We start from the raw sequence: 12,172 nt of genomic DNA, 5'->3' as shown, positions 1-12,172 counted from the left end.
AAACTTTGCTCACAAGCCCCCGCCCCGCGGCTGGGTGCTCGCTAACTTCGGCCTCGCAGCGATGTGGCACCGCGCCGATGTCAGCCGCCAACGGGCCGGGACCGGCACAACCCCGCATCCTACGGTGACCGAGCCGGGAACGAAGGGAGCGGGCGCAGCGCGTCACCGGGCCGGACGGAGCGCGGCGGGGCAGCGAGCGTTTAACGCGGACGTTGCCGGCCGCTCCACGGCCCGCAGGAGAACCCGGGCCGACCCCGGCCACCCGCGAGCCGCGGCCCCCCCCGCCCGGCGTTACCCGCTCCCCGGCCCCGCCGCTCCGCGCCCGGCAATGGCGGCGGCCCGCTGCCCCCGCCCCGCGCTCACTGGCTGTGCCGCTTCATGTGACCGCGCGCTGCCCTCCTCGCTCGGCCCTTTGTGTCCGGCCCGACCGGGGCACCGGGAGGCCGCTCTCCGGACCGGGAACGGGCCGGGTGCCGCCGGCGAGGCCGGGAGGACGAGGCGAGGCGTTGGTGGGGGGGGTACGAGTGGGAGTTCCGCGGCCGCCCTCTGTCTCCCGGCCGCTCCGCCGCCGCCCCGTGCCCGGCACTTACCGCCGCGCGGGCGGCAGCGGCCGAACCGCGGAGCCGCAGCAGGTCGGAGGCGGCCGCCATGTTCGCGATGCGGCAGGATGGAGGCGACGGCCAACCGCCAACCGCCAATAGGGCGGCCGGCCCGCCGCGCCCGCCTCAGCCCCGGCCCCGACCCGCTGCCCGGCCCCGGCCCCGACCCCCCCCGCCCGTTGTTCCCGGCCGAGCCCCGCGGAGCTGAGCGGAGCGATGGGGGGTGTGAAAAAATAAAGCATAACGGGAACTCACGGGCTGGCCGGGCTGTGCGTCACGGCGGGGTTACGTCCTGCGCGCCGCGTCATGACGTCAGCGCGTAATTCCCCCCCACCCCCCCATAGTGCACACAGAGCCCCACGGCCCGTGCAGCGCAGCGCGCATGCGCGGCCCAGTCCTCATTCCTCCTCCTCCTCTCCCGCCCCTTCCCGTCCCGTATTGCGCTGCGGGGTCGCCACCTCGCCGCCCCTACAGCCGCCCCTACAGCTGGGCCGTTATGGCCGTTATGGGCCGTGTCGACCCCGGCAGCGCCGTGAGCCAAGTGGGAAGTGCCTCGTGTGGCCTGAGAGACGCTTCTCACGGCTCCTCAAAAGGCCAAACGCCGATCGCGGCCGCCTCCCGCCCCAGCGCGGCCTCCCCTCACCTGAGGCGGGTCCCGGTGTGTGGGGCAGCGGGACGGCGGAGCGCTGCTGCTCAGCGGGGTCTGCCACGGAAACGGGAAAACTAGGTCAGCTGAACGAGCCGCAATAAAGAGGCAGGGCTGACACTAACAGCGGCTGGGAAACGGTGTGACGGGGCAGGAAACAGCACAAACAGCACAAACACTGCACAAACAGCACAAACACAGCACAGACACAGCACAGCAGCAACGGGAGAGCAGAGAACGGAGGTGGCAGCTCTGCCTTGTGCAACACCTCTGATGGGGCACTAAGAAACCAGCGTGCACTGCCAGCCGTAAAGATTGATGGCTGTGATGGCAAGCGCCAGTGCAAAAGGGCAAGGATTCAAGGGAGACAAATTGGGGCTGCTTTGATAAATAGGATTTCCTTCAGGTTTGTTAGGCCCTAAGGATTTCACGCTAGAGTGAGAAGGTGATAAGGCGACTTGGGAGGCGTGAGCAGTTGTCACAGAGCTCATGAGGACAACTGGGGCTTCAGAAGTGGGGAAAAGGGAACACATAGCACGTGCAGTTCCAAGGGGGTGTAGGAAGAGCCAGGAACCATCAAGCACTTCAGCATCCCTTCCCTGAAAAGCACTGAAGCAGCTAATCACACATCAGATAATCACACATCTTTAAGTACCTGGCAGCTAATGAAGTGATAAGTTACAGCCGATGTGGATTTGTCAAGAAAATCATGCAAAACCAAACTAATTCCATTTGATGACAATATAATGGACCTCAGGTGGGAATAGCGACAGGTCTGTTGTGGCTTGACTTTAGTAAAGCTTTTGACACTGACTCAGAACTCAATAACTGAGCACGTGAAAGAAATGTGAACAGAAGGAAAAGGCTGCAGCGGTACAAAACTACTCAAAAAGTAATTGGCAGTGCCTCTCTGTGAATAACAACAGAATACAGCAAACGTAGTTCCTTGGGCACAGACGTGTCCTGGACCTCTAATTACATGAGTAGTGGAGTAGAGTTGGGTCCCTTCCAACTAAGGATATTACACGATTCCATGATCTGCCAACAGTAACCAAATGGCAGAGCTGCAGGGATGTTGCTGGGCAAAAATAGAATTCCAAGTGATCTTGACTGCAGAAATAGGATGCAACTGTTTCTGCATTCAAGTGGGAAAACAGCAATTGCACAGTTGCAAGGCAAGGAACAGACGAATAACCACCGTGGCTTCAGAACAGGGGCTGTGGACCACCATAAATCACAAACGGAACATGCGTCCACAATGTTGTGAAAAGAAGTTGCCGTACAAAGAGGTATGTGAACAGAACTGTCATATCTGGGACATACAAACAATTTCTCTTCACATTTAACACTATTAAAGCCCTGGCTGGAATCCTGTACTCAGCTGGGGCTCTCTGTTTCAAGAAAATGCATCTTTCAAAGCACACCAATAGAGGGAAGTCCAGGGAAGAGCAGGAGGGGAAAAACACCAACCAACCAATCAGAATTGTTGGAAAATGTAATGCAAACTGAACACAGGAATGATTTAGATTTCTTAGTCTAGAGAATAGAGAACTACACTAAATCCATCCAGCTCAGAACAAAAAGTGACAGTTTGGAGCTGCACTATGATAAATTTAGTTTAGACATTAGGAAAGGTTTCACTCCAGCATGGGTAAATTAAAGAGATACGTGTTATAGAGGGTTCTGAAAACGTCATTAAAAACAAAACAACACCAAACCAAACCTGAGCTAAAGGTACAAATAGATGAGATGCATTTAACTACTGAGAAGGAATGGAGGCACATTAGGAAATCAATTTTTTGCATCATTTTCTATAACTGCAGTTACTATCCAGATAGCTGTTCTAATCCTATATATATATATACATATATATATCTGACAGGGATCCCAGAGGCATTTAAAAATCGAATGTGTTGGTGTGATTTTACATATAACTAGCGTGCACCAAGACCTTTTCTTTTCTTTGGTTTGCTTTTTCATGGTAACATATGAATCTTTCCGCAGAATCCATGAAACTTTTGGCTTTCTCTGGAGCTTGCCAGTTAGGAGAAGGCAGAGCAAATGGTTTATGTTATGGGACTGAGAGCCACCAAACTCATCCCATTAGAGTTGACTAAAAGGCCATTAAATAGGACAATTTAAAATCTCCACTGAGTTCAACTGAATTCAAACTGATAGCCCACAGGCAAAAGGCAATGAATTTCATTAACAGTACCCTGAAGCACTCAGTCCCCTAATGAGCGCTAATGTGGCTCTTCTGAGAATTAAGCTTGTTTTCTGAAAAGATACATTTATAAAACCAAGTTCTGGTATTTTGGAGCACATATGGATAGTCCTCCACTGTTCCTTAGCATAAGAAACATCTCACACAACCCACGGATTTCTTCTAAGGGTCTTGTTAGTATGTGCTCCATGCTAAACAAAATGCAAATAAAGGCACAGAAAGCAAAGATTGTATTGATACTGGCTCTATACTTCTTGCTAAATAACACATACATTATTGCACTCAATTATTTGAAGGTAATCACACTCACTCCTCTCATCCCCTACCAGACAAGCTGTAAACAACAGCAATTCCTGCTTCAATTCTGTAACAAGCAGTTGAAGGAAAATATCAAATTCTATGAAACGATTACAGAAGATGCCGTGTTTTATTATACTTAAACTTCACATGTAAACAAGTGAAATGGATGGCAGAAGGAAATCTAAACTTCCATGCTGCCAAACCTCACAATTTCATTAAGAGCTTAGAGATACTTTGCATTTTATTTTCCAGTTCCATGAACAGTGCTGGACTCTACAAAATACTGCTGATCCACACACTGTGGAGCCACATTTGGAGTGAATTCATGGTGCACATAACTTCACCATTGCATCAAAAGGACAGAGCAGTCAAATTATTAAGGCTATGTCCAGTCGTCTCACAAATGATTAGATTTCCGATTCTGCCAGCTTTGCCATTGACACAATATGTGGAAAGTGGTAGATTATCTTAAATGTTGCATGCCGGGTTAAAAAAGAGCTTAGAAATATACAGAAATGTACACATACAAAACCAATCAGTCTCATTTTGGATGAAAGGGAAAGTCTCTGGTGAGGCATTCTAAGATCAGGTAACAAACGTGTGCAGCCACGAAGGCCCTTAAGATGTGACTCTTGGTCTCTAATCCCATAGTGCACAGCAGGCTTTTTGTATCCACCTACCCTGGCTGTGAGCCTCTGTATTCCTCCACCAGTGCAGACAAGGTCTAATAATGGTTAAAACAGCGAATGAAAACCTCTTGAGGAAAGATTGCAACCTAGTTCCTTTTGGTCTTCAAAATGGTTTAAAAAAAGCTTATGCCAAAGCAGACTCTTTCATGTTAGCAGCAAAATATGATTAACTGAAACCAATTCAGAAACTGTTCCTTCATATAAACATTTTTGTAGATGACACTGCAGGGAGAGGGTTGGAGCAGGTCTAAGCTGAAGCATTTTGAATGAAAGAAGATTGCAAATGCCTCCTTGAAACCCTGCAAAATCCCAAATGCCTGGAGGGAAAAACTTTTTAATGATGATTTCTTACATTTATATCGCACCTTTTATTCCCTGGGACCCCAAGCACTTCATTAATTCCATGCTAAAAGCTTCACCGTAGAAATACAGCCGCTACATGCACCACTCTGAAAATTTCATTTTCAGTTTACACATCTCTTTCATTACCAAAATCCTGTGCTTTCCCTGTGCATAGGGACCAACAGAAGAACAGAGGAGATATTAGGTTACATAGTTTGGAGTTGTAGAATAGTATGATCTTCAAAAAAGCAGCACGCTCAGGGAACGGGTACACTGCTATACTCATGCAGTTCCCCTCTCCACGCACATTGATTTCATCTTCATACTGTGACCTTTGGTAAAAGACAAATAAGGATCATCCATAACATTTCCAAAATCGCAGTGATCCTTGAGAGCAGAATTTCAGACAAAAAACAAACAAAAAACCAAAAAACAAGTTTATAGGAAAAGCTGGCATCTTCTATTCAATTCGTTACAATGAAGTCATAAAATGGAAAGCTCCTTGAAGTATTTAATGCTTTGATTTTCAGCTAAGATCATTGTTTTAAAAAGCATCATAACCTCTGCCTACAAAACTATCTTGTCATCGGCCTGAGTCCCTCACAAGTACAAAACCAAGGCCCCGGGTACACCATGTGATAGACCTGTGTGCTACCGCTCACCCTGCTGCACAGGTTTTCCTTTCATCCTACACAGATCCTTCCAGTTCCTTGTCCTTTCTTATAAAAATACAGGGCTCATTCCACCCACATAGAAAACAATCATGAACTCAATACACCGGTTGTTTTTACAAAGAGCAGTTAGCATGTTTCTGCAGATATTTTAGAAGAACTAATAACTAATAGGAGAATTAACCGGAGCAGTTTGATTTACTTCAACACCGTAAAAATTGGAAGAAGAAAAACGATGTAAGTTTTTTTGTTGTTTGAGCTGTTGATTCCTGTTCTGCTGGCTTGCTTCTTCCACAGGCTCTTTTGAAATAGTTGTCAGCGTTAATTAAAGAGGACTGTCTGGTCTTGTCTTTTTCTGACAGAAAAAGGAATCTATTCAGAACGTATCTTTTTCTTCTGCTATAAATCGAGATATTTTAGTCATCCTTGTCAGTATCAATAAGACTTTTAGAATTGCCAATAAGCCAGTAAGAGGGAAGTAAGAACGTATAGGTAAAGTCACGTGCTATTAAAGCCTTCCACTCTCCAGACAGTAATCCCAAGGTAAGGTTAGTCCTAAGGTACAGTGTTTGGAGACTCTGCCTAGGGAAGCAGTACTTACTTGCCACCATGAATTTTCATACCCTTTTAAATTTCCCATCTAGGAAAATATTTCCCATATTCAATACTAAAGACAATTGCCAGTGTTTTCCTGTTTCTAGGTTTCTGTCCATAAGCAGGAGCATGGAAACACAGATCCTGCTGCTGAGACCCGCTCCTTTGGCTGAGCCTACTGCTGCAATTACAAAACAGCTTTTGTCACAAGGGCACTGACCGGCTCTGGGTGCAGCCTCCCACAGCTGCCTCCTGTTCTCAGTCTCACACCAGTAAGGGGTGTTATTGTCATCTGCTCAGAGTGGAGCAGCTGCTGGAGCAGCACTGGCTGCCTGGCACGCCAGGCTCCATTCCTAGCTGTTCCTCAGGTACCACATACTAAACATTATTAGTTAACAAATCCTGGATTGATTATCAATAGGCCAAATTAACCTTGGTCTTTATGCGCTTTTTTCTTTTTCTTCTTTCATCTTGCATTATTCTTATCCGTCTCACATTAAAAAGGAGGAGCTGACATCTCTTTTCTCATGTCTGAATTACTGAGCTCAAATCTCACGGAATTCAAAGATCACAAGAAGGCAGAGCAGGAAAATACCACTGTACATTGTAGCATTGACCATCTTAAAAATAACAGTGTATTGCCTTGGAGGGTTGCCATTTGTATCATGCACAGGAAGTATTAATATAAGAAAACATGCGATGAACAAAAAAAATAGTAACTAATTTCTTCCTGAGTCTGCTGATGAATTACAATTCAGTGGGATAGGAGAAAAGCTGCAGCAATAAACTGGCCTTCAGCAGATAATGGAAAGGACCTAGAAATAATAGGAATAAATTATCACAGCTATGCTGACTCGGTCTGATGATTCAGTTCACATTACAGTGCCAAAATAGCATAGATGGAGTAATTTCAGAAGATGGAGTAATTTCAAGTTCCCAGTCTCAGGTGTCCCTCTAGTAACCTTAATGTTCCCTTGCAGAGGAAAGGGCATAAGAAAGCACAGCTCCTACCACCACTGACCTTGTGCCTGACCTTCAACATGAGCACCCTACACCTGCTAAGCATTGCTGAGAAGGAAATTGCACTGGGCCATTGGGTGCCACATTACAGCCTCCCAGCTGTGTCACACCCCACCTCTCCTTTGTCACACTCATGGTGCTGTGGTTCCCAAGTAATTTTAGCATGGGGAGTTGGTGACAATGATTCTTTTAGCCACGCTCCACGGCTGTATTTGTAACTTGTACAGGTCACAGTGAGGGGCAGAGGCAGCACAAAGGGGAAAAGCCACCTTCAGCTGATCACAATTTCAACACCGTCACTGGGGGGACAAGTTTTGGATTGTTATTGGCAGGCAATACCCACCGTTTCTGCTTTAGAATCACCTGGGCAGAGAGCAGTGAGGACAAGGGTCTGAGTAAGGATGATTTCACCAGAAACTGCAGCCTCCAGAAGCAAGCACCATATATTAAAAACTATACAGCTACCAGTACCTCTCAGTTGGCATTGCCAGGGCGTCACTACACACCAGCCAGGATTTCATACCGCCTTCTTTTCCACACAGCTTCCTGCTGCCTGCAGCTCCTACATCAGCAATTGTGATTTCTTGCCCTAACCCAAGCAGACATACACCCTTATGCTTGACACTAACAATTACACAAACCTTTGCCATTGTCTGTAGAGCCCCAGAGGTTTGTGCGAGGGAAGACATAGCAACAATCATTTTAAAGAAGAAAATTCAAAAAACCCCTTTATTACTATTAATGTGAAAGTACCAAGGAACTTATTTTGTCTTTAGATAAGATCACAGCAGCAGAAAGTCTGTTTGATATGCCATACCTTCTGTTTGTTTCTTAATTGTAAGGAGTTTGGGTTTGATCAAGACAATTAATTATGAATATAGCCGAGCTTCCTAACATCAGAGATACAGCTTAAAAAGCTACGCGAGCTTTTTTAGTGTATACTGTGCTGTATAGATAAGCATATATCTTCAGGGCATGAAAACAGACATCTTTGTAATTGAATTCTGAAAAGGAGGAAAAAATATATAAAACGGTGATAGTTTTTGTCAGGCTAAGAGTTATCACCCGGTTTTGAAACATTCTTTATCAAATTCAGTGGTTGCACAGAATCAGCACATGGCACGGTTGGTTCGTGTATCTCATATCTCAGCCTGGTCACCAGAACATAAAGTTTCCTCTCATAGAATAAAATTCATGTCAAAAATGAAAAGAGCAAGTTAAAACGTAGGGTTATTACAATGCAAGATTCATTAGCCAGCAGCTTTTTTCTTTCCAGCCTCCCTGCCTCTCTATACAAACAAAAGAGAAGCATCTCCCCGCTTCCCAGCTTGGCCACATCCTTTGCATCTCATCTGCCAGGAAGTATCTTCAGAGCAATGATCAAAGTTACATTTAAACTTTTGCTTCTCTCTTGTTCATCCAGTATTTCCAGATTGCATCTTGCCTGTGTTCTCAGATGCATTAATTGTTCAGCAGCTCACTTGCCAACATCCCATTTGAGAAATATTGTCTTAGGTTTGGGTTTTACAGGCCGAACTTGTAATGTAACACTACTTTTAGCATGAAGCTCATAGGAACGTAAAACATCTTACTGTGAGCTCAGTGAAATAGCTGCAAAGACTTTAACAAGCTTTCAACTAGGCTCAAAGAAAGAGAATTCCGGCACTAATTTTCCTAGTAGTAGAAATCTACATATTTAAATTGACTGTAAAATAATGATGTCAGTACCTTGGAACGTGAGCTGAGCAGAACTGTGTCAGGCAAAAGAAAGAATGAAGAAATGCAGAGGAACAGTCACGTTCATTTTACAGCACGTCCCAGTCTCACATCGCTTGGCTCTGGTTCCCAACAACGTGTTCATAGGTCAGTGTGTGGAAATGGGCTCAGGTAAGGCATCGGAAGGGTATTTTTAGTTAGAGAGTAAAGATGGGCTTCTCAGGGATCTCTGCAATCTATTATTATTATATTGCTGTCTCTCTCAAACTCCATCCCCAGCATAGTAAAATTCTTCCATAAGGAGTTACGTGTGAATGGTCATTCAAACATACCTTCAGCTTTGAGTTACAACGTTCACATTCTGCTTTAAAACAGGAGAGCTGCTTTTACTTACCCTGCTTAAGAAAATCCTGGTGTTGAACAATTATAAGAGCCAGTGAGGTGACGGTGGTTTAAAATTTCATGTAGACATCTTAATCAGCAAGTCATTGAGCCCAGCCAGTGTAAGACTGAGGGTACTTTTAAAAGTATCCCATTTATGAAGGAGCAATAACCATGTTTTTGTGCCATTTTACCAATTACAAGCCCTAAAAGAGGATGGTGTCATCACATTTGTGATAGCGTATTAGGAAGAACAGCTTCTCACAGTGACTGTTAAAACTGCACATGCTGGGAAAAACTGTCTTATTAGGATTAATTTAAGACAATGGGTACTCACTAAGCATGAATTGTATACAATCACTTCCATCATTACTCTTTATTCCATCCTTTATAAAGAAATAAGGACACAGTGAGAGCTCGTTTCATTGCTAGATCCTGGACAGCAGGAGCTGACCCGATTGAACCCCTGGGCTGAGGAAGGCAAGCAGTGGCCTGAGAACATGCTGGGACAGCAGTGGGGTTGCCTTACAGCAAGAAGCTGCAGAAACACTTGTTATATCTGAGCACTTCTCCTCAGCCCAACACTGATGCCAAAGGCAGCCACAGGTGTGGGGAAGGGCAAGAGAAGAGGCAGGAGCTTCCAGGCAGCTCCAGATGGGGAAATGCTGACTGGCTGGGGGAGCACGATTCCTGCTCAAATGCTCACTGGACACGCTCGGTTTGCCTGCTAATTTGGTTTTTGTATGCAGGTGATGTGTGACATGTTTGAGGACATGCCACATGAGGATGCTGAGTCTGTAGCTGAGGAGGAATAAGAACAGCAGCACAAAGGACACACTGAAGCCACATCTCCACCTGTGCCTCACCTTCCCTGGGACAGCCAGCACATCCCTCAGGTCCCTAAGGCCATTGGGGGTGGCCCACGCAGGGCCATTTCAGAAACACTCTGTAGTGCTGGGAAGCAGTGCTGCGGTCCTTCTGGATTAGCAGAAGCAAGAAGATCTCAGCTTGTAGCTGCAGCCTCCCAAGCATAGTGGAGACTGGCTGCAAAGTGACCAAAGAGCTTGCAGATGGCAGCGCAGGGCCAGGCAGAGGAACTGGGCTGGAGGCACAGAGAACATGTCACCACATGGCCAGATGGTGCTGGGCAGGGCTGGGCAGGTACAGCCTGTGCTCAGGCAGAGCTAAAGCCCAGCGCCAGGCCATATGGCTCTGTTGGACAGGTATAGGGGTGCCCTGAGGACAGGCACTGAGCAGTGGAGGCGATCCAGACATACATGGGAGTTGAGGAGAAGAGAGTAGGTTTCTGAGGAATTTCCCCCCAGCAGCACAGCTGGGACACTCCCAGGGAGCCCAGAGGGCAGTCAACAGCCAGGTAATAAAACCCTAAGGGTAGTATAGGAGCAGTTTTGCTAGGCAGGAGGACAGGGCTCGCTGGCCCCTCGGCACTTGGCAGTTCTCCTGCTCTGAGTCGGGTGAGGACATTGAGCTTGCAGGGCGGCTGACCGAACAAATCCCATTTCCCAGCAGGAGCAGGACAATTAAATGGCTTGGGGAGTTCCCCACTGCTTATTTGGCAATGTAAGTGATTGTAAGCAATTACCTGTGCGCCAAAAAGGAAAAACAACCAAACATAAAATGAAGGCTGCTTCAATGTCAACTGCAGTGCCATCCAAGCCAATCCCTTTCTTCTGGAGCCCAGGAGATCTGCAGAAGGGTGGCCTGGTTCCCTTTCCATTCCCCTTTAAGGGAATACTATTTTGATTTTCATTTCACTATTCAGAAGCCCTAGAAGTTCCAGCAGCTGCTGGGTCACATAACAACAGACAGACTTTAATTTCCCATGCACGGCGCCCAGCATGGTGTACCAGAAAAAAGGCCCCAAACCTACTCCTGCATTCTAATAAATGCGTGTGTCGCTTTGTAGGAGATCAGAATCCTGTCCAAATTCTGCAAAGTCTAACAGAACAACAGTTGCCAAATGACAAAACCTATCAGAAGGAACAGAGTAAAAAGGCACGTCTTTGTTTTAGATCTTCACAGCTTCAGTACTGGCAAGAGAAATGTCAAGGTTTCCAAAATAAAGCCAGTTAACCACTGTAACTGCTATTAAATGTAAACAAGGACATAAAAGTAAAGATGTTGGAAGCCAGGATAAGAGCATTTGAAACAGTAGCTGTGTATACAAGGACTGGCAGACAGCACCGCTCGCTCCCGGGGCTGCGCAGCGCTGGGAGCAGAGGTGCAGAGCTGCAGGCCTGCACTGCGGGCAGCCTCAGGATGGGCTGCACTGCTGTGGGTCAGCAGGAAGCGTGGGGCTGCAGCGAGGTGCTGCTTATTCCCCTTCAGCATCACACAGGGTGTACGCTTTGCAGGGAAGCAGCAAGCCGGCCTGCACTGTCCTTCACCCCAGTGACTCTCCTGATCTCAAAGTGAACAAGCTGAATTCATGAGGGCAGCCAGCTTGTTTCAAGGTTCACAGCCAGAGAAGAATGGATTCAATCTATTCTGCTGCTGTGGCAGTAAGACAACATGCACTGGCATCCTAACCCAGATAAAATCACTTGGAAGATAATATAAAAGTGACAGCTTAATAAAATTAGTTACTCTGTAAAAAATATTGGTGCTTTCCTTGTATAGACAGCTGTTAAATAAAGGCACTGCTCAGTGCTGATCTACCACAGGATGCAATAGATGAAGGCAGTGCATTCCCATGAATTACGCTATTGGCTGTACACAAACATTACATCCATTTAATTTAATCAGTAAAGAAAGGAATGAAGCACAGCCATCATGCAGGCTAAACTCAGGCGGTAAAATGACATTGCATGTATCTATCCGAGGCTTACGATTGCAGCAGCCTTGTGTCCCACGGATACAATGCCGGCATTTTCTCTCTGAGCACAACAAAATGATCAAGATTCTGGATGAGAAGAGAAACAAGACAGCAACCCACAACCCATGGAGTGCACACTGGTCTCAGAGCTAAA

At 46.7% G+C, this 12,172-nt stretch overlaps 1 protein-coding gene across 36 annotated transcripts in view; it reads right to left on the bottom strand.

Annotated features, from left to right (window-relative positions):
- The window catches only part of ZNF644 (zinc finger protein 644), a 68,222-nt gene that overhangs the window by 44,307 nt on the left and 11,743 nt on the right, over positions 1-12,172 (bottom strand). For 19 of the 36 annotated variants that reach the window (XM_085511356.1, XM_085511355.1, XM_085511360.1 and 16 more), the window contains exon 1: positions 855-907. The exons of 6 other annotated variants lie outside the window; for them this stretch is intronic. Coding sequence is in view for 1 of the 30 variants with exons in the window: in XM_085511386.1 (XP_085367512.1) it covers positions 364-650 (287 nt within the window). In the remaining 29 variants the exon portion in view is untranslated. Of the gene's footprint in view, positions 1-363; positions 908-1,242; positions 1,303-12,172 lie in introns of those variants that run through there. 11 more of the 36 variants (XM_085511363.1, XM_085511362.1, XM_085511354.1 and 8 more) reach the window with 3 other exon arrangements.

This window comes from Coturnix japonica, chromosome 11 (genome assembly GCF_054131305.1).
Source record: "Coturnix japonica strain WE chromosome 11, WE-NBRP24, whole genome shotgun sequence".
NCBI lineage: Eukaryota > Metazoa > Chordata > Aves > Galliformes > Phasianidae > Coturnix > Coturnix japonica.
Note: the sequence above shows the minus strand (reverse complement) of the source record. Positions and strands in the feature narration are given on the sequence as shown.